Source organism: Hermetia illucens, chromosome 4 (genome assembly GCF_905115235.1).
Source record: "Hermetia illucens chromosome 4, iHerIll2.2.curated.20191125, whole genome shotgun sequence".
NCBI classification, from domain to species: Eukaryota; Metazoa; Arthropoda; class Insecta; order Diptera; family Stratiomyidae; genus Hermetia; species Hermetia illucens.
The window spans coordinates 80,650,195-80,673,342 of record NC_051852.1 but is presented as its reverse complement, the minus strand read 5'-3'; the positions used below and the strand labels follow the sequence as shown (position 1 = coordinate 80,673,342).

The 23,148-nt window shown below is 38.9% G+C and overlaps 1 protein-coding gene across 12 annotated transcripts in view; it reads right to left on the bottom strand.

Annotated features, from left to right (window-relative positions):
* LOC119656231 (sodium/hydrogen exchanger 3) overlaps nucleotides 1-23,148 on the bottom strand; it is a 187,045-nt gene that overhangs the window by 61,150 nt on the left and 102,747 nt on the right. For all 12 annotated transcript variants that reach the window (XM_038062636.1, XM_038062644.1, XM_038062637.1 and 9 more), the window contains exon 3: nucleotides 9,246-9,944. In XM_038062636.1, the coding sequence (XP_037918564.1) occupies nucleotides 9,246-9,869 (624 nt within the window). In that variant the 5' untranslated portion in view covers nucleotides 9,870-9,944. The remainder of the gene's footprint in view (nucleotides 1-9,245; nucleotides 9,945-23,148) is intronic.

The window sequence follows — 23,148 nt, the reverse complement described above, 5'->3', positions numbered from 1 at the left end:
TACTACGCCGGATAGCCCCATACGCCCGAAACATCATGGGCCCATACTAAACAGGTCTCACTCCAGGCATATCAACGACAGATCAGATTTTCTCTCTGCGGCAAGCGATTGAAAAACTGTTGGAATATGGATATCAGTTGCACCATCTTTTCATCGATTTTAAAGCCGCCTATGATAGCTTAGCCAAGATAAAACTGTACACGGCCATGAGAGAATTCGGTACCCCGACGAAATTAATAAGACTGATTAGGCTGACCCTGACCAATGTGCAATGCCAGATAAAAGCAACAGGATCACTCTCGAGACCATTCAACATCAACAACGGTCTACTACAAGGGGATGTCCTATCATGCGTCCTCTTTAACCTGGCCCTGGAGAAAGTGATCGGTGATGCTGAGGTAAATGTGAGGGGTACGATCTTTTATAGTTCACCCAACTACTGGCCTATGCTGACGATATCGACATCATGGGAAGAACCACCCAAGACGTACAAACTGCCTTTATCCAGATCAAGCAGGTGGTGCGAGATCTTGGGCTGCACATCAATGAAGGCAAGACAAAGTATATGGTGGCAACGTCAGCACCGAAGACAAACCAACCAACAACATCAAACCGCACTGGTCAAACGGAAAGAATAAAGATAGGAGACTACAACTGTGAGACCGTTAATAATTTCTCGTATCTAGGGTCGAAAATGACAACCAATAACAGCTACGATGATGATATCCGCGCACGGTTTTTGGCAGCCAACAGAGCCTATTTCAACTTACAAAAACTGTTTCGCTCGAAACGTCTCACCATAGGGTCAAAGCTCTTACTGTACAAGACTATGATCTTGCCAGTCCTCATGTATTCCTTGGAGACTTGGGTTCTTATCAAGAAAAATTGCGAACTCTTGCCCGCGTTCGAGAGACGAATCCTCCGAAGAACTTTTGGCCTCCTACACGAGGATGGACGATTCCGTAGCCTACATAACGACGAAATCTACGAGCGATACCATGACCGTCAGGTTGTGGATAAAATTCGACTCAATAGGTTATGGTGGGCGGGTAACTTAATCCGTATGGATGAGGATGATCCAGCCCGGAAAGTCTATAAGGGCAATATTTATGGTAGAAAAAGAAAACGAGGCAGACCCTGCCTGAGATGGACCGATGGCATAGGTCAGGACGCCGTAAAATCATTCATCACTATAAGAGAATATTAAGAGAAGCATGTAAGAGTGATTGACGTGTGAATTCTCAGCCCTTAAGTCCACATTTCCTATTAGCACTCCCTTTACTTATATTGCCTCCTATTTGAAATGTACCTGAATGAACAAAGACTTATAAGGATAAATGCTAGTCGTAAATGTAAAGTCAGTTTTTCGGCTACATGGAAAAAAGAAGTGAAAATTCCCCCAAAGAAGCCTGAAGGTTGGTGGCATTCTAATATTGAACGAAGAGCTAACAATAGCGGCTTAGGTAGGGTGACTTCAGTTGAGATAGGTCAGGCCGGAACTGCATCCTCGACTTTCTACCGATCCGTCATTAATTGAATTATCTACCTGCAATGAACAGGTCTTCGAAAGTTAGCACCTCTTTCTCAACGTCGCCAGTAACTACGAATGACTTGTGGGTTGGACATTAGAATTGGGAAATTGTATTAGTTTTTAAGATGGAATAACTGATTATACATTAGTCTATTATAATATTTAATAGGTGCAATAATACTGAATTTCAAATATTACGTTTCCACAATAATTTCCTACTGGGATTGTTAAAGGTAATTTATTGAAATTGCATGCTCCTGTTGCAGTTTATTAGTGCAATTAGTGTTGTAATTTCAGATTAGTCATATAAATGTAAAAAAATCATGACACCATGCGGAGCTTTAAACCTATTTATCAGACGAAAAAGACGACCTTCCAGCGAATTCAAAAGTTCAATACGGAGAGGAGAAGTCCCCGTAAACTTTTGACTTTTTAAAAATTGTGTGTGGTTTCACACATTCCTTCTCCACTGCTATGCACCACGTAATGCCAGGGCGAACCAGCAGTTGTTCACAGATGCAATAAACAACTGAATTGGGACTGAATTGTTCAGTTCAAACTGTCAGTTAAAATTGAACGCTTGTGCGGCCTTAGGGGACAGTCGGATGAAAAATACAACTTTTTAGTACTATTACATTGTTATTAAAAGTAGGATTTCCAGAAACTTTTGCAATCTACTGCGCTTCATTATGGCTCGCATTATTTTCGCGTGTCTAGGTGGCCTAATCATTGAACTATAAAACTGTCCAAACGAAGGGGCAGGGTTAAAATTTCACTGGTTGCAAAGGAATTGATACCATGACTGAATGTCGAATACTAACTGACTATGCTGTGACACGTGGCGTGTTACGTTTTTGAAAGAAGTGTTCTAACATACTTCGAGGCTTATGTATGTAAATCCAAATTTTATATTACTATTTTATCATTGTTATCAATGGAGTAACAACCGGTATCCGGTCGAGGCTTGCTTTAGTAAGGAACTCCAGCCATCCAGGTTTTGCGCCGAGGTCCACCAATTCGATATCCCTAAAAACTGTCTGGCGTTCTGACCTACGCCATCGCTCCATCTGTGGCAACATTTGACACATCATCTTTCTCTACCATAGATATTGTACTTATAGACTTTCAGGCTGGATCACCCATTAAGTGACCCCCCACTATAATCTATTGAGCCAGATTTTGTTCCCAATCAGACCATCGTGGTATCGCTCATAAATTTCCTCGTTATACAGGCTATGGAATCCTCTATCTTCCTGTAAGCTACTAAAAATTCTTCGGAGGATTCAGCTCGCAATTTTTCTTGCTAGCCCAAATCTCCGAGGAATACATAACGACTGCCAAAATCATGTCTTGTACAATAAGTGTTTGGCACTGTGGTGAAACATTTCGTGTGCAGATTTCATCGTCGTAGCTGTTATTGGTTGGGATTTTCGACCCTAGATAAGAGAAACTATCAACGGTATCGAAGTTATAGTCTTCCATCATTATTGTTTTCATTTGACCATTGCCACTTGATGCTGCTTCTTTGGTTTTCAGTCTGGACGTTACCAACATGTACATATTTCGTGTTGCTTTCATTAATGTGCAGTCCAAGATCTTACTCCAATCGCCGCCTGATCTGGATGAACGTAGGTTATAAATCTAGCATTGCTCTTCTCATAATGTCAATATCGCCAGCATAGCCCGGTATTTGAAATAATTACACGGTTTTTGCCTTTTCGCTAGTGTTTATTATTTTATTTGCAAGCACCGATATTTCGGGAATCACTTTTTTCCTTCATCAGCGCTACACGTCTTATGTAGCACTGACAAAATAAAAAACACTAGAGAAAAAGCAAACAAGTCGGAATACCGGAAGCTCGCGCTTCGGATATAAAGGTTTTGTGTTCATCTTATCTAAGAAATTTCAACTAACATTTTTCTATCCGTATAGAGCTACAAAACTACGAGACATACGTACATATTACAGCCGTAGATGTTACGTTCACCCTAAACAAACAAACTGTCTATTTTCGAATACTGTACACATATAGGCACGTATATAGATTGATCGTACCCATATTTCCGATTTACTTCTTATATCTATCTGAATTAGGCACTACCCGCGAAGTCCATTAGCACGCATATATTATATACCTACATACACACACGTCCCGTTGGAATAATTGATATTCACATACAAATGACTTAAAATCTAAAACAAAATAATCCTTTTCCACCCAATTCATTCGTGGTGGTATTGACGAATTGATATATGATGATGACGTCATGCAGGTTGTAGAGTGCACGAAATTCACAAAAAATTGTAAAGTTTTACCCCCTATAACTTTGTTAATAATAGTTTGATTTTCTTGAAACTTCACCAAATTGTGCATTATGTTCTTCTTTATACGCATGCCAAATTTTGTACTTCTGGGATGAAGATAAGGGGGGTACCGGGTAAATTTCTAAAATGTGGAAATATACTATTATTAACTTTATTTGTGCAGATATCGGAACCGGATATATTTTGAGGCCTAGATTTCGTAGAGATGCACTACTGTGATTTTTTTCAGATTTTTCGGTTGGATAGGTTCTGAGAACGAGACCTGTTACACTTTTTGGGGGTCATATTTTGGGCCCTCACTCCCCTATGTTTCAGCCAACATCAAATATTGAACCAGTTTCGAAAAGTACTAATTAAGACCTTTCATTTGATACCCCACATGGCTACATTCTGTGAAAAAAAATTTTGCACCCTCCTTTCACATGTATGAGAAGCCCCCCCTTAAACTTAACACAAAATGGCGTCAGTTGCTGCATGTAAAGGGAACGGCAGATTACATACTCCTACCAATTTTCGTGACGATTGGTCCAGCCGTTTCCGAATAAATCGGCTGTGACAGACAGACAGACAGACAGACAGACGGACAGACAGACAGACAGACAGACAGACAGACAGACAGACAGACGGACAGACAGACATCGAATCGATTCTAATAAGGTTTTGTTTCACACAAAACCTTAAAAACGTCAAATTATTTCATATAATTAATCAATATATCAATTAATCAATAGCATCACTACAAGATTTCACTTAGTGTTTGGAACAGCGTAATGCGTTTCGCATGTACGTTAGCATCGCAGATTACTTTTTCCAGGGCCAAGTTAAAGTGGATGCATGATAAGACATTCTCTTGTCTTAAACCTTTGTTGATGTTCAATGGTCTTCCGAGTAATCCTGCTACTTTTATCTAGCCTCGCACATTAGTCAGGGTCGGCCTAGCCAGTCTTGTCAATTTAAATGGGATACAGAATTCTGGCTGTGTACAGTTTTACCTTGGGCGGCTTTGAAGTCGACTAAGGGATGGTGCAACTAATGGGCATATTCCAACAGTTTTTCCATTGCTTACCGCAGAGAGAAAATCTGACTTGTTGATGATTTGCTTGGAATGAAGTCTCTTTGGTGTGGGCCGCTGATGTTCTGGGGTATCCCATATGGCGGGTAGTATCTTATAGATGGTTATCAGCAACGTGATACATCTATAATTGCTGAACTGCGTGATATCCTCCTTTTTGTGAATGCCTCGTTCCCAGCAGTTAGGCCTTGATCCGCTGTTCCAGACATTGGGTTTCAGTTAATTAACCGCTTGGTATAGATGGTTGCCTACATATTTAACCAGTTTGCCTGTAATTCCATCGGCTCCCGGCAACTCATGCTTTTTAAGCAGATGAATTCTGTTTTTTCTATGGTTGGTAGTGGCATTATTTGTGTTTTGATTTCACTTTGCAAGAACTCCAACTCGCCTATATTCTCATTTTTGGGCAGTACATCAAAGTACTCAATCCATCACTCTAATATGTCCAAGCGGCCAGGAATCAAATTTTTTTCTTTGTCTCCACAGGATGAGTTTTGATGTTTCAGGCTTCATTCTGCAGAGTTGTTTGTAAATTTTTTCCGCCTGGTCCGGGGTTCCTGTACTTTTAGAGTTCACAGTTTTGTTGTTTTCCCCTGGCTTTATTTTCAATCTGTGAAGACACTTTTTCACTCGATGGAGTTCATGATAGGTCTCTGCGCTAGACCACGTTCTTTGAAAGTGCAGCACTGGCCGGTATACAGTTTTTTTCGGCACCTTTGCTGGCTTTCGTTTATCGTGAACCAGTTTTTGTGACTGGGGCCAAGTATGTTTGCGACCCAACCAATGATAACGTTTTTCAGATAGTTGTGAAGATCATTTCTTGATGTTTCATCCCCAGAACCTCTGTTAGCTGCGGTTACTGCGACATTCAGTCCCCCTTTATTGGTATTATGGACGACTTTGTTATGGATGGCTTCTGGGTTCACTCTCACCTGATTGTCATAGTGGATTTTTGGCGGGATTGTTATTCGAGCCAGGATCAAAATCCTAACGAGATAGTGATCCGAGGTTATATTGGGTCCCTGACTTTTATCGAGGCTGATAGGTGGTTGTGTTCAATTAACACGGGGTCAATTTCATTGAAAATGGTCCCATCTTAAACCGGCTACTTCCAACAACCTTTTCATGCCACATTCGCAGTCCGTTGTCGTTGGTATTTTTTGCAAACTATGGGAGCAAACGTATCGTCTGAATATGGACCCCTTCCCCTATTTGACTATTAAAATGTTCAAGTATCAGTCTACTGCCTCCTAAAAGGTATGCTTCTCCGACTTTTTGGTCTCCTCTATTGGGACGTGAATGTTAATAAGGCTTATATTTTGAAATTTGCCTAGCAAACGCGGAATACTTATGTTTTTAAAGCTCTTAACAACAGGTTTAATTCTTTGAGTAACTAAGAAACCTACTCCGAGCACAGTAGGATCTCCCCTCGAGGAAACCGGTACATCTCCGGCGCATCTTTTCTCAGGCTTTGACATATACTGGGACAGTGTGTCGACCAGCTGTCAGCTCCTTTTCCACATAGGGAGCACACGTTCCATGAGAAAATGGGCAAATCGTTTGTCCGTTTTTTGTTTCCGGGTCCATTCTTGAAAAAATCGGACGGATGAACGGAACAAAGACTGAAGAAAAAGAAGAATGCTCCGTTCGTGGCCTACCCTGTTACAATTTGTCCTGTTTTTAGGCGCGGGGGATTTGATAGTAAAGCTGTTGATGTTTGTTTAGAGGTTTCATACTCCATCATGGGGTACTATTCCACGTTTCGTCCTGAGAACTCCATATACTACCCCTTGATCCTTTATACTCTTTAGATAAAGCTAAGACACAGGCGAGGTTTTCAATGAAATCCCAAAATATAGTAAGATACCGTTATTGACTAAGATATAATTATTAGCTTCCGATATTTGGGAGAGATGTGTTTTATTTCAAATCATATATTTAATATAGGAACATCATCATGATTTGGTTCACATTACTCGATAAGACAACTTGTGAGTGTGATACGTAATAATTTTTAGGGGTTTTCTCATTTTTTTGTTATCAACGTCAAACGTGTTTCTTAAAATATTCACTAAATATTTTCATTTAATATTCTATAAGACTACACCGGAGGAAAAGGTTTTACATCCCCTATGGGTTATATGGAAACCCTACTTTATGTCTATGTAAAATTTCACTGCATTCGTTCTGACATCTCCACCCAATTTACTGCCAATAGGTAAAACCGCTTCCAAATAAATTGTGGGTGACAGGCAGGTGATTTTAAAAAGGGTTCATTTTATATTCTTGACACCAATTTTATTGTCATAGTTATAAAAAAGGATTCTGTTGTAGCTTAGTCATGTCTTCTGATGACTTCCTTCCTTTAGTTCATTATAAATTTGTAGCGAACTTTAACTAAAAGGAATTGTCGACAGATTTATCTGAGTTTTTTTGTGTAAACCATGAAGGCAGAGTCATAACCTACATAAAAAGTGGCAAATTGTAATTGTGCAAGCCGGATCCAAGGAAGTTTCAAAGAAGTGTCCGTCAAAACGTGGTTGTGTATTGTTGCGCGAGCTATTTTGCATTGACGAAGGGGCCGACATTGAGAAACATTGACAAAGTATACCTTTGACTTATTCACCCTTAACCTTAGAAGTAACGAGGAGCACTTATGTTCCCCCGAAATCAATACTATGTGAGTAGTTTGCTAAGCTTAAACGAGGTAGTGTAAGTATTGATATTGCTGAATGGTCAAAATTTCAATATTGTCCTGAAGCGGGAAAAAAATTCACCTAATCGTTATGAATGACTATATTGTAGAAGTTAGTGAGAGCCCGAATATCACATAGATTTCGACAAACTTGAAATAACTTTGTGCGAAACCGGGACGACATTAAAGACAAAACCGTATGCATGATTCCAAGAGCAACTTGCAGTTGTTCAGCGCAGGATAATGAGTTGTCTGACTGATGTTCAGTCAAGATCTGACATCCAGATCTAAGCTAGTGAATGATCTAACAACTTGAAATCTTCCTCAAGGAGTTTAACAACGGAACGAAACGGAACATGTTATGAAAATCATACAATCAAATGTCAATAAGAGAGCACATACCTCCGGTTTAAATTCAATTTTTATGAATGGATGCGGCGGGTCTATTAAAAATAATAATAATCGTTGGCTACGTTCGTTCCTTGAAGTGTGTTCATTCAAGACAGTAACGGTACACTACAGGATTACAGTACCCTATAGAAGACAATGTGGTCAGCATTGCGCTCGCCAGAGATTATTACCCTGATTTGACTCAGGTACTCATTCACAACTGAGTCGACTGGTATCCGACGTCAAATCACGATACAAATTCCACTACCACCAGTGAGATTTGAACCGCGATCTTCCGTACGACAGCCTTGTGCTCTAACCACTCAGCTCTCCGGACAGCGGGCGGGACTAATGCAAGTGACATTAATAATTAGTACTGGCAACGCAAATAGTGGCTTCCATAGTTCTCAAAACGAATTCATTCAAATCAATTGCATTCAAAAGTGGCAGCTGAAAACGAAAAGCGCCGTCAAATTGCGAATGGCGTAATCTATCATCAGAACGAACCTTGCCGACGTGGTGCGAACTTTGCCGACTTGAAATCTTCATTGTACATTGAAACTGCGTACGGTCCGCAGCTTTTCTCGTCCGCATTCCGCACGCATCGTAATTGTGTTTCCCGCTTAATTTATTTTGTTTTCCGAAGTATAATGAAAATTTGCAGGGTTATCAATCTGGCGGGCAGTCCTGGTGTGAGGGGAAGGAGAAGGAGGTAATCACCTCTCCCGAGCTCGGAGTGGAGACTATAACAAAATTAGATATATATTTGACAACACAAAAAGGGCTATATTTACCCTCGGCCAGGCATTCTCAGACCACTTCTAAAGTGAAATTGGCAGGGATGTGTGCATATATATGGTGGCAAATAGATTTTAAATGGAACACAGAGCTTCCACCATGGCTAGGCGCTATTGTTCTCGGTTCGACGATATGCACCCGAGAAGCCTACCCTTTTCCTCTACTGTTCTACGCCATGCGATTCTTCGGGGACCCACTCATCGACCACTCTGGAAAAGTCGGCTACATTGCGTAGCATAGCCAGCAATGCATTCGTCGCTCTTTCTTAAAGTGTAACTTATGCACTGCTCCAGGCCCGATCCAGGGTTTTTTAAAATCTACTGAAAAGTTCTGTTGAGTTGAAAATGAACATAAGAAAAGTAAGTAGTAAAGTTAAGTCACTCTTTAAAACCACTATCGTACTTTTAATTACTTTCTGGGATACTTTACTTACACTTTCAGAAACTTCAGCCTCACTCGTCAACTTTAATGATTGATTTGGACGGGCCATCGTATTATTTGCGCACAATAAAAGGCAACCAATTAAAAGCGTAGAAATTTTGGCAGCATCAAAACCAATACCCAACTTCGGCTGATTTTTTCGCTTACTACACTTAATGTTTCGGTAACACGAAACGATAATCCATTCGACTATTCTAAGACACAAGCATAATACTTGATGCAATTGACATCTATGTACAATTTCTATTAAATCACAATAATTAGCCTTATCAATATTAGCATTATTATTAGTTGTATTCTTGTTATTATTTGAAATTATTGAAGGGTCTGCTGCCGTCCAAGTACTATCACTATTGGTATTATACTTCTTTGTTATAACAGAATCATAAATCTGCTTTTTATTCAAATTTACTACATTAGCACCACTGGGTTTTGACGAACTAGGATACGTTGTCAACTTGTTAGCATTTCCTGATAGGCGATCCATAAATTCTCTATTGATTTCATCGTTAAGCCAGCAGGCTCGGCGTGAAAGATTTAATTCTTGAATTAAGGCCGGCGTAGTTAAATCCGACTCGGATTCTGCGTTATTGGAAATGTCAGCGTTGGGAGCCATCTTATCGAGCTTCCGATTAGATTTGTTGTGATGGATTCTGAGTCAAATGGTTGTTAACGAGCTGCTGGAAGCACCCTGAAAAAGAAAGTAGATGCGATTAATTAAGACGTTTTAGGACTACAAAGATTCATTTAAAAATGTTAAAAGAGTGTTAAAAATCCGACAAATATTTCCTGGCATCGAACTGTCGAGGTCGATTTAGGATCCCTCATATCCCAAACAGTAATGGAACAAACAGGCCGTGCAATTTATGAGCTTAAAAATCATAACTCGCCATGAAGCCGAACTGGTTTAATATGGAGGCGGCCAACTACACCATCAACTAATGCTCAAGCCGTGGGACAGCGAATCAATGCCTGATGACTTGTAACGAGGCATTTTCTGTTCGTAGGGCAGCACTCAAGGAGTATCACGTGGCCGATTATCCTCTATAGGATATTCTCCGCTATCCTGCTAGGGCGGATAGCCCCATACACCCAGAACATCAGCGGCACACAGAGGGTTCACTCAAAGCAAATCAGTAACATCTCAGGTTTTTCCTCTGTGGCAAGCGTTGAAAAAACTGTTAGGATATTGTTAATCTAACTTGAGAAAAAGTGATCCGAGATGCTGATACAAATTCAAGTCCACCCAACTAGTGGCCAATGCTGACGATATCAACATCATGGGACGAACAACCCGAGTTATACAAAGAAACACCAAAATCAAATAGCAATTGAAAACAAAGTCACACCGATAGGAGCTATGACGGCAAAATTCGCGCACCGTTTTTGGCAGTCTATTCAGCTTACAAAAACTATTCTGCTCAACTGTCTCGCCTAGTTCCGATCTCTTAACCGCATTCGAGAAAAGAATCCTTCGAAGAATGCTTGGCACTCTACAGAAGGATGGACGATTCCGTAGCCATGTAACGATGGGATTTATGAATGATAGCATGATCAGATAAAACTTGGCTGAAGCTTGCGGTAGAGAAAAATTTTATTTATTTATTGGGCACGGTAAAAGTTGCGTTTATAACATCATTAGGAAATAATTAGTCGCAAGACTTGCATCAAATTGTGACGGTTGATTACCATCACTCGATGATTTTTTTTGAAAATTATGATCACTCACCTCTTAGGTTGGGATATAACCATAAAATTGACTGAAGTTTTTGTAAGTTTGCCACTTGTACTACTTTTTTTTACAAAAAAATAAGTTCCTAAAATAGATGTGAACAAGTCGGGAAACCGGAAGCTTGGCGCTTCAGGTATAAATGTTTTGTGTTTCTCTACGTGAGGAGCATAACGCAGTTCTCCATTGGCTGATAGCATTGACTCGAGATATTTAAATCGCTCAGTTCTCCCAGTAATGCACTATTATTAACTTTATTTGAACAGGTATCAGTATGGTCTATATTTCGGAGCTTAGGCACCATATAGTGACAGCCCCCTGATTTCTTTCAGATTTTTTGGTGGGCTGATTTCTGAAAATGGATTCGTTAAAAAAATGACCGCTTTCAACTCCCCGCACTCCCCACTTTTTCAACAGATGTCAAAGCTAACGAGACCTTTAATTTGATACCCTACGGGACTATATTTGATGAAAAAAAAAATTTGCACCTCCCTTTTGCATGCATGAGGACCCCCCTTAAATTCGACGTAAAAGGATGTAACTCACTATATGCGTGAGTGTTCACATTTCCCACCTTTCTACCAAATTTGGTGCCAATCGCCACAACCTTCTCCGAGAAAAATGCGTGTGACGGACAGACAAACAGTAAACTATAATAGAAGACCCAATTATTGGTGGAATAGAGAACTTGCCTGCGTTCGATCGATTTGCCACAGAGCCAGACGAACGGCTCAGAGGGCAATAGGGAGGATAGATCAGGGGCAAAAGGAGCAAGAACCTCAAGCTCGCCATCCAACGAAGTAAGAGGGAATGTTTCAAGGAGCTCTGTTCGGAAGCGGACATAAATCCGTGGGGTAGCGCCTATAAAATCGTGACAGGACGTTTCAGAGGCCGATCGTCTCCGCAGATCACGTGCCCTACACTCTTGTTGAAAATAATCTAAAGGTTATTTCCCCAGCAAGAGGGGGGTACTGACACCTTGCAGCGCCCCCTGAATGTAACGTTGATTCCACCAGTGACCAGGGACGAGCTGATGGAGATCTGCAGTCGAATAAGCCCCGGGTCTTGGCGGCATACCGAATAAGGCCCTCAAACTTGCCGTCAAATGTAGACCGGATATGTTCGCGGAACTGTTCGAAACGCGCATGTCGGAGGGTATCTTTCCTGCTCCATGGAAGCGACAGAAGTTGGTGCTGTTGCCAAAGGCTGGCAAACCTCCAGGGGAACCGTCCTCCTATAGACCCATATGTCTTCTAGACACTATGGGGAAAATGTTGGAGCGGGTAATTTATTATATAATAGATTACTTTCAGGATACACCGATGATATAGCACTGGTTGCTGTCGCAAAGCATCTCGAAGATGCTGAGTTGTACTCAAGCGAAGCAATCAGTCACTCGCGGAGGAAAAGGCGGAAGCGGTCATTTCCAAGCAGGCCATCAAATACTTGGGGGTGATGATAGACGGAGGACTTAATTTTAAGCAGCACATAGAGCATACTTGTAAAAGGGCATCCACCACGAGTATTGCTCTTGCAAGGATGATGCCGAATGTAGGAGGCCCGGGCTATACTTGCAGGCTGCTCATAGCTAGGGTGGTGAGCTCTATCATGCTCTATGCAGTCCCAGTTTGGGGAAAAGCACTGCAGGTTGTAGGCAATACACATAAACTGAGTACGGTTTACAGAAGAACATCCCTAAGGGTGTATTCTGCCTTCAGGACTGTCTTAGACGATGCAGCGTTCGTCATCTCGGGAATGATGCCGATTGACATCCTGGCAACCGAAATGATGAACATTTATAACACCAGGTCCATCGCTCCCTTATCTCAGGTGAACAAAGCCCAAAGAGAGATCCATAAGCAAATGGCAACAGCGATAGGACCAGTCAGAAAAGGGTCGTTGGACTTACAGGTTCATGCCTTCCATTGGGGGAGTGGCTGGAGAGAAAGCATGGGGAGATCAATTATAATCACACCCAGTTTCTCACCGGCATGGAGGATACTGCAATACCTGTACAGGTTTAAATTGGACACCTCGCCAAATTGTCCAAACTGCGACGGGGTCCCAGAGGACCCAGCGCACGTATTCTTCTAGTGTCCTAGGTTCATAGAAAAAAAGAGGAACCTAGAGGAAACTCTGGGTGAAGTGCTATCACGGGAAAATTTTGTCCGGAGAATGGTAGCCTGTCAGGAAGACTGGGATGCGATCAATTCCATTACCGCTGTAATCCAGGAAAAACTGCGAAAAGCAGAAGAAGTGAAGAAGGCGCGGTTGCAAACCCCGCGGGTAGACGAAAGGAGACCTAGCTAAAGTAAGCTAACTCCGCTCCGTGATGTAACACCTAAAGGTGGTTCCACGAGGTAGGGGGGATTCGGGGGTGGTTTTAGTGGGTAAAAATCCCACACTCTCTTTTGTGTTTACACAAAACCTTAAAAAGGGCTGGGGAGAACTAGATTCTTCATGAATAGAATTTGGATATTTCAGCAGCATCTTATTTGTATGGCTCAGGATGCTGTTAATTCGCACGAAATTAATAAGTTTGAACTGCTATAACTTTGACAATAATAGTTGAATTTTCATGAAACTGGGTATGCGTATGCACGATACTATCTTCTATGCCGGTTTAATACTCCTTGGATGAACCTAACGAGGGTTTTTCAGTAAATTTCTAAAAGCTAATAATATACTGTTAGTAAGTTTATTTGAGCAGATATCGGAGTAGGACATATTTTGAGGCCTAGATTTCATTTAAGCGCACCACTCTGATTTTCTCGGATTGTTGGGTTGGGTAGTTTCCGAAAGTCTCATTTGAAGTGCGTACATTTTGACTCTTTACTCACGCACTTTGCAATTTATGCCAAAACTATATCAGTTTTGCAAAGTACTAATGGAGACCTTTCATTTGATACCCTACACGATTATATCCGGTGAAAATTTTTTTTAAATCCCCTCTTTACGTGTATGGGGAGCCCCCTTTAAACTCCACCTAAATTTATATCCCTCGCTGTATGCATAGGATTTTATAGTTCTCATCTCTTCACCAAATTTCGTTCGGATCGGTTCAGCCGTTTTTTTGAGAAAAATGCGTGTGGCAAACAGACTGATAGACAGTGAATCGATTTTAATAAGGTTTTGTTTTACACAAATCCTTAAAAATGAAGAAAAATAATATACAAATATTGTTAACCGTATCTAGGGAGATATCGTTGTGACCCATATTTTAAAGTCAAGGGCATTATAAATTTCCTTAGATTTTTAGGGTTGAAGCAAAATTTATATATGTATGTGTCAATATCTATGCATAGTCAACTGCATGTGCACCATTTCCTACTATAATCATATGTCATTAATCCAGCTCCAGCCATTCAGGAATCAATTGAGGGTCTTAAACAAACAAATAGAGAGATAGTAGTAAATTTTAATAAGACTTTGTTCATACAAAACCTTAAGCGGACATGTGTTTCGCTCTCCGTATAGATCTTATCAGGCATTTAACTTGTTAATTATTATATAAATATTAATCTCGTCAAAACATTAGGAAACAAATTGATTTCCGAAATAAACAACAAAATTTAATGGCTGCTAATATTACAGTTGATCGACATATATTTTATCAACTAAAATATTAAGAAACGCCTTCGTGAACCCCCAAAAATTGAGGCGGATTTATGGTAGGACATAATCCTTAACATAACTATAAATACAGTAGCTAGAAACGGTGCGTGTGTTATAAAACTTAGTATCGTAAATAAATTGGTAATATGAGCATGTTAATCTCAGTGGAAAGGACTGATGTATGTACATAGCTGTGAATATATAGTACGCGAAATATAGATGTGTACATAGTGTTCAACCCATATATTATATGCTATCGGTTTTCTCTAGTTGGATTGTATTAACGAATGAGTTGTTCATAGAATCCAACTAGAGAAAACCGTCAGTAAGAGTAGATTAGGGTGGCACAGTCAACCGCAGCGAACGCTCCCTTTGACGGATATACTACTTCCGATAATATACCAATTTCCGATAAACAAGATAATGGATAACCGAAGGGTGTTTCATTTTTATGTCAGAGAAACAAAGATATCCAATTATAAAATTGCTTCGTACCTTCGCAGAACGGAAGAAAAATGAGTGGATTAGACGAGAGGGAAACAATGAATCTCTCTTTTATTGGTATATAAAAGGCCACATAGAAGTAAAAATAGTTTACCTTTAAAGGTTCTTGGTGGGAATTTCGTTTCGGGACCACATTGAGATAGTCTAAGGATATTGAAACTACGTGTTTTACACGCAGAGAACTACTCATTTTAATGTGGATATACATATGTAGGTTGTCTGGTTTGCTGCAATATAAAATGTGAGACTCTGCCAAAAGTGTTTTATTCAAAGTTTCCTGACCTACCGTTTATTCAAATTAATTTTCATTATATTTTATTTCTTTTTAGATGGCTGTTCTTAATGAATTAGAGCAGTTCTTAAAAGGCAAGTAAATAAGTAGATGAGAATAACGATTTTAAAATTGCTATATATGTATATCATTTACCAGTCAGTCATTTACCAGTCAAGTTTTCAAATAAAAGTCTGTTTTTTCTAATTGTTATCCTTGCGAACTTTCAGAATGAATCTCCGGAGTAGATGAGCTACACGCAAAAATAAAAAACTCTAAATTCCAGTGCTTCGGTTAAAATATTGTTGCCTGGATACAGGTACATTCGTGATCAAATCTTAGGATGGTATAATCTATAAAGCAACCGTAAAAACAGAAATGCTGTGTTTATTATTAAACTTTGTATCGTAAATTAATGGACATATGTGATGAGTTGAAAGGACTGATGTACGTAGACGGTACGTATTATGCCCCATCTAGCCTTCTAGCATCGCGAAACCGAAAAAGAAAACATTAAATAAGATGGTGATAAATTATTGTCCTGTAATAGTCAAAAGCACTCGAAGGCATTGAAACATTGCCTTAAGAATACAAGGGCAGATGGGATTCTGATATTCTTCCAATCTGCGAAGGCTTACGAAAATAGCTTTAATCTCTTGAGAGAGCAACGACTTAACGGCGCCACAACGAGTATCCCTCCTTCATTCTCAAAGCGAATTACTGCGGGTGCCCCGTCTATACAGAAATAGTAGCCAGACGGCAGGCTGCCAAAATGAACAAAGTCAAGTAAAAGGTAGCGTAATTTTCACAAAGGTTGACCAGGAGTATCCAATATATACCAAGGAGTGGCGGTCAAATCCGCTCCCAATACAATATCCAACGCCTTCCGCGAATTGGTTTCAACCTGAGCAACTGGGCCAAAATTTGAAAGTCTTGGAAAATTTCCAGTTAAAGTCTAAGCATTATAATTGAATTTTGATGACGACCACAATTCGGGGCACACCTCCTGTTTCCACATGGCAGTCAATAGAAAGTCCAACTGCAAAAAAGTTAAACTGAAATAGGGTCTCAATTTTCTGAAAAGGTTTTTCGAAAGAGTCGAAAATCATCCAGTTCCTAATATTAGGAAACCGTACCAGTCAAGTTAAATAACCACTTTGGCCGGATTCCCTGGCACATGCTAAATGGTGCGTTCCACCCTTTAACCTTAAATGTTTTTTTCAATTCTAGACTCCCTGCATTGTGGGGGTACATAGAGGATAAGCACAATATACGTGATGTGCTAGCCGTAAGTAATAGAGGTATTTATGTTAGGTGAAGGTTAAATTAGGTCCAGTAAGTAGTTCTAAAACCTTGTCGCGCCTTTGGTGTAGGGGCTGTGTTTGAAGGTTTTGTTCTCAACAACTGTCTGTCTGTCTGTCCGCCACACAGTATTTTTAGAAGCGATTACACCCTTTGTTACAAAATTTGGTAGAAAGATTAGAACTGTTAACCCCTGCACATGCGGTGAATTACATTGTTCCACGTTGAACTTAAACATAAAATAGGAGTGCAAGTTTTTTTCATCGCAGATGGCCATGTGGGGTATCAAATGAAAGGCATCAAAGGTAGGTAAGGTACTGCACTGGCAAGTGTTAAGTTTAACATTGGTAGCAAAGGAGAAGAGTGCGGGGTTCGAAAGGGGTCAATTATTTTAAGGACTCGTTGTCATAAACTACCCAATCGAAAAAATTGAAAAAAAATCATGGTTGTTCATGTACCTGGTATCTAGCCTTCAAACTACTCTCCGTTACAATGGTGTATTCTTATATTCAGAAAATTTGCTGCAAACAGGTCTTAAATCCATTCTAGATACTTACAATTTGGCAGTAATATAGGTTTTAATATTAGGATTATACTAGAAATTTATAGCAGGTTTAAGTTGGCTCTTTCTCGTCGTTCTTTCGTTACTACCCTCTAAGAGATAAAATGATAATACCGTATCGAGGTGGATATCGGGTATATTCAAAGTATATACGCTACGACCTATGTATAAATGGAATCATCGCGTACCCAAATATTGTTCCACACCTGAAGCACTGATTTCCGACGGTTTTTGTGATAAGATCCTCAACAGAAAATTCACAAGATTCATGTAATATCCTACATAATACATATATATTAAGCTATTGTTAAGCACAAAACAAAGATAAGGAATCCTATCCGCTCAAATTATATAATAGATATATACTTATACTTTTTATTGACAGAAAGCTCCTTATACCATTCTATCCTACCACCATTATATCCAGTATCCATTACATCGTACCAATTAGTCTTGCATTTAAACATTATTAGACGGTTTTCCTTTAACTAAAAAACACAACAGCTAAAATTGTGACATTTCCATAATAAATGGGACATAACTCCAAATTTATTTAAGTTCCGAAAATTATTAAGACAATATTAGCATATTTCATGAAAAAATACAATTACGGTCTCGATATTGTCTCATATATTCATATTAATGAAAATACATATGTATTTAGATTTTTTTAGGCTGACTTTTTAATACGAAAACTTACAGTGGTAACAATGGGATTTGTATCGTGATTTGACGTGGGATACCAGACGACTCAGCTGTGAATCTCAGGCGAGCGCAATGCTTACCACATTGCCTCCTACAGGGTATTGTTATCCTGTAATGTACCGTTACGGTCTTGAATGAAGTGCTCTAACACACTTCAAGGCCCTTATCCAATACGGATTGTTGCGCCAACGATTATTATTATTAAACTTACAGTGGTACCCACTGATCGAAATTAGTGAATGTTTAAATAAAACTATTTTGCAATACAATAGTAAAAACAGAAATTATTTAAAATTGATTATCTTCTTCAAAACTCGGCGATAGTTTTCGAACTGCTTTAAGTTCAACCAAAAGTGAAACGTTAAATATTGCTGATACAATGAAGTCGCGAAAGGAGAAAAGGGATGATCCCCCAGAGCTGTCTCAGGAAGATGGGATAGAGAGTTTAATAAAATGTTCGACTGGGCTTAGATTTTCTCCGTACAATCCGGATATAATTCATCTCCTCGCTGTTGGAGTTTAGGTAAATACAATTTTTCCACGCAAATTCGTAATTTACGCGATACATCATTAAAGTGTTATTGAATATCATTTATCTTTTTGTCCATCCCGTACTATCAAAGAAATAGTATTAGTATTGTTTACTATTTGTAATTTATTTATTATAATAGTATCCAAGCTGGTTGATTCAATGAAAATAATCAATCATCTCCATTTGATAACAGCGGATTCGCAATCGATGTTATGTATATTGAATGAAAGAGCCGTATGGAGAGAATATATGCAACTAAATCATAGGCGTATGTACCTATATATATGTAGGTATGTGTCATATTGATCACATTGTATTGATAAGCCCCATTCGTATGTATGTATGTGCTATATAAATGTATATAAACTTGTATACATTGTAGAATCACGTAAGTTAGCCAACGTCTTTTCCAGAAAAATACGATGTAATGCAAAGTCGTAGATATTTATCTGTTGTTGAAGAATTAAATAGAAACAAAGCAGTGTAAATGCTTTCAGATATAAATAAAAATAGGGAAATGCAGATTTTGGAATATGCAAAGTGTATGCACATACATGCCACAAGAATAAACATTAAAGCGTTAATAAAAACCGCCAAGATCACGATATTTCTAATCAATGAGAAAATAAATGTGTCCAATCTCGATCATTGAAAAATAGACGGAAACTAAGTACTCTGAATTTTTAAAATATTATATACCCAAATCTAAAAACATTGCGTTTATTAACTGATTCATTTCCAAAAGATTTCAAAACCTTGATACCAAAATATTTTTTTGTGTTGTTTTGTTTTTCAGCTAAGATAAATAAGTCTGAAGTAGTTGAGGGAGGGGTTGTTATCGTAGCAACAGGCCCAGTATTCTAAAAGTGTATCTATGGAAATCCAAATTCGCTTGGTGCTCCGTTGAACTTGGTCTCTACCCTAGAGATAAGGATTTGTTGGCTTGTAAACTTTGGAAACCTTGCTTATAGTGATGCTATTTGAGAGGCAACTTGTTAGTTCGAAGTAACAAGCGGACTTTCGGGTCCATTTTCTGCCCCCAACTTACACATGCATCGAATTTGATAAAATGATTTCGATTACATAGTTAACCAGTCGGGATAGCGGAAGCTGAGCGCTTCGAGTATAAAGGTTTCGTGTTCAATTTATGTGAGAAACTCTCTATGCGCGATTTTCCATTCGTAGATAGCTAAGAATACAAAGTATTCCGTCATTTTTGTCAAAATCCAAGATACCCATATATACCCCCATATAAATAAACAAATATTGCCTATACCGATGCATACATATATATGTGCGTATCTAAATTGATCTAACGCATCTTCACGCACTTCCTCTTTACCCCGTGCACGAAAGCATATATACCTATATGCTATGAACATACGTTAAAAACCTCCGGTAACCAGGCACACACATGTCTATTATATTGGTTAGCATATATATACACATGTCCACTTCGAGTAATTCACACTGATAACTAAACAAGTCGGGAATCCGGAAGCTCGGCGCTTGAGGTATGAAAGGTTTTGTTTGCTTCTCCTTGAGTGCAGAACTATCCCATTTGTACGTAGCCCGTTAAGAATATGCATTTAGCATATCAGATTTAGTACTTCGGGTTGTAAATTTACACGGTAAAGACAACTTTGAGCTATTGTAACTTTGTTACTAATAGTATGATTTTAATCATTGGAGATAATATGCTTCATATTATATTTTATACTACTACCAACTTTTATAACTCTGAGATAAACTTAAGGGGGTTATACTCAATTTTCCCAAAAATATGGTAATATACTATTATTAACTTAATTTGAACAGGTATCGATATGGAGAGTATTTTGAGGCCTGGGCATTGTATAGAAGCAGCTTCATGATTTTTTTCAGATTTTTCGGTTTGGTAGTTTCTGAGAATGGCTCCGTTAAAGAAATCATCACTTTGCACCCTTCTCACTCCCCGCCTTTTTAAAAAAAATCAAAACTAGGATCGGCCTCAAAAAGTACTAGTTGAGACCTTTCATTTGATACTCCACATGACTATATTTGGTGAAAAAAAATTTTACATCGCCCTTTTACATGTATGGGGACCCCCCCTCCCCTAAATCTCAACGTAGGAGGATGTCACTCACTGCATGTCTGGGGGTCCACAGTTCCCACCTTCTCACCAAATTTCGTGTCAATCGGTATAGCCGTTTCTGAGAAAAGTGCCCGTGACAAACAGACAGACGGATAGACAGACAGACATTGAACCGAAAAAAAGCCAAAAAAGGAAAACTAAAACGTTCCCATGGACCACGCCGCTCATATAAGTTCACTTTATATGGTGATGACGTCATACACGCCTTAGGGTGGAATAAATTTACCTGAAATGTGAAATTTTTACCTTCTAGAAATTTGTTAATAATATTTGGATTGCCTTCAAACTTATCAGAATTATGACCTATGTTATAGCCTGTGCTGCTGCTGTAGTGTTGGGATGAATGGTAAACTTCTAAAACACACTATTATTAAATTTATTTGTGCAGATATCGGAACGGGATGTATTTTGATTTCATATAGATGCATCACTAATTTTTTTCTGATTTTTCGGCTGGATTAGAGGTTATGAGGACGAACCCTGTTTTAATTTTTGGGCTTACATTTTAAGTCTTAAGTTTTACCCAATATCAGAAATCAATTTCAAAAAGTACTAACCGAGCCCTTTTATTTCATACCCCACATGACTATATTCTGTGAAAAAAATTACACCCCTCTTTCGTATGGGGATGAACCTTTCAAACTCAACACAACGCTACATGTATTATAATAAGACGCACAGACAACATGTTCTCACCAAATTTCGTGACGGTTCAGCCGTTTAATACAACCTTTAAAACGGCAATCAATGACTTTCTTAGTTGTGTAATTATTTATCTAGAAAAAGCTTTTGACTCATACCTGGATTTTCCAGATCCTGGTTTCCGCTGCACTCCACGTTTGCGTCTCTCGTGAAACTATTCAATATATTTTCTAATGTAGTTTGATCTCATAAAATTATTGCAGCTTATTTCAGAATCCTACAGTATAATGAATGTTTGTAAATATACTATATATGTCTGTATATATATATATATATACGTATGTACGTGTAGGCTCTCATTTCTATTAGCTTTTGATTGCATTTGAAGTATGTGTTGAATTGCAGCACCATGTACTATGGCCTTTCAAATATTTACTAGAACATGAGTTTTGTTTCAATTACGCAAGATAGATAGATCAATGGAAATACTTTGTCTGTGCATATGTAGTCTCGTTTTGGTTTAGATATTCAGAGAAAAACATCTTATCTATATCTAATAATAACTTTTCATGCAGATCATCGCAATGTTTCGTTGCAACATAAATAAATAGATACATACAACTCTCTATAAACAAGCTGCGCAGAAAAAACATCTTTTGCTGGAGTCAATTTATAAAATGAATTAATTACTCGTAAAATAGTAAATATGTATATGTATTTGTCTAGCATATATAGTGGTCCGCCAAGAAAAAAGAACGGATAACTCAGGGTTACATCGTTTATCTTCTAAGCTAATATGTTTATCTAAAGGGATGATGATGTCAACTAGCAACGCTGGTGTACAGCGTTACCTCATGGATGTTACTTCACCTTGTCACAAACCGAAAGCCGGAAGCTAGGTATGAACAGTTTAGTTGCTTTTTTTGTGTAGGAAAATTTAGTCTGGCAGGTTTCATGAATGCACTAAGGTTTTATTAGTCTATATGCAGCCATTGTATGGCTTGTATAGTGACATGATGAAAAATATTTTCTGATTTTTAATTCCACTTTCATCTTAGCCAAAAGGCCGAGAGACAAAAAAACAGAACGAACACTTTATAGTCCACTTATTTCGGTTATTAATATAATGGATCTCGGGAACCGGAAGCTGAACGCTTCAGGTGTGAAAGGTTTTGTGTGTTGCTTATATATGCATACTTGAATGGTGATCTCGAAATGTTTATGCATTTAGTTAATCAGAACTAAAAACTATAGTTATAATAAGTTTATTTAAGCAGGTATCGGTATGGCGAGTATTTTGAAGCCTAGATACCATATATATGGACCACCACATTTCGTTTCAGATATTTGGATTGGGCAGTTTCTGAAAACGGGTGCTTGAAGTAACTGACCCTTTTCGGACCTACGTACTTCTCCCATTTGCAACCAATGTCAAAACTAATACTGGCCTCGGAGAGGAATAATCGAGATCTTTATTTTGATACCCCTTTTGCGTGTTTGGCGACCACACTTACTACGCTGAGATTAAGCCGGATTTAGTTTTGGGTTTTTTGCGTTTCACATATTTTTTTAAACAGCACAGCGGTTCTCAACTTGATTTAAGTCTGGACTATTTTCGGGCCGTCCGGATGGCTCAAGTGGAGCGCTGGGCGTAGCGGAAGGTCGCCGTTGAAATCTTAGAGGTAGCAGAGGGGTTTGTTAACGTGACGGAGACCAGCCAACTCAGCTTTGAATGAGTAGCTGAGTCAAATCAGGGTAATAATCTTAGATTAGAGCTGATCACAGTGTACTGTAGTGTGCCGTTACCGTCTTGAATGAAGTGCTTTAACACACTTCAACTCCTGATCTAATATGGATTGTTAGGGCAACGATTATTATTATTGTTTATTTCCGGGCCAA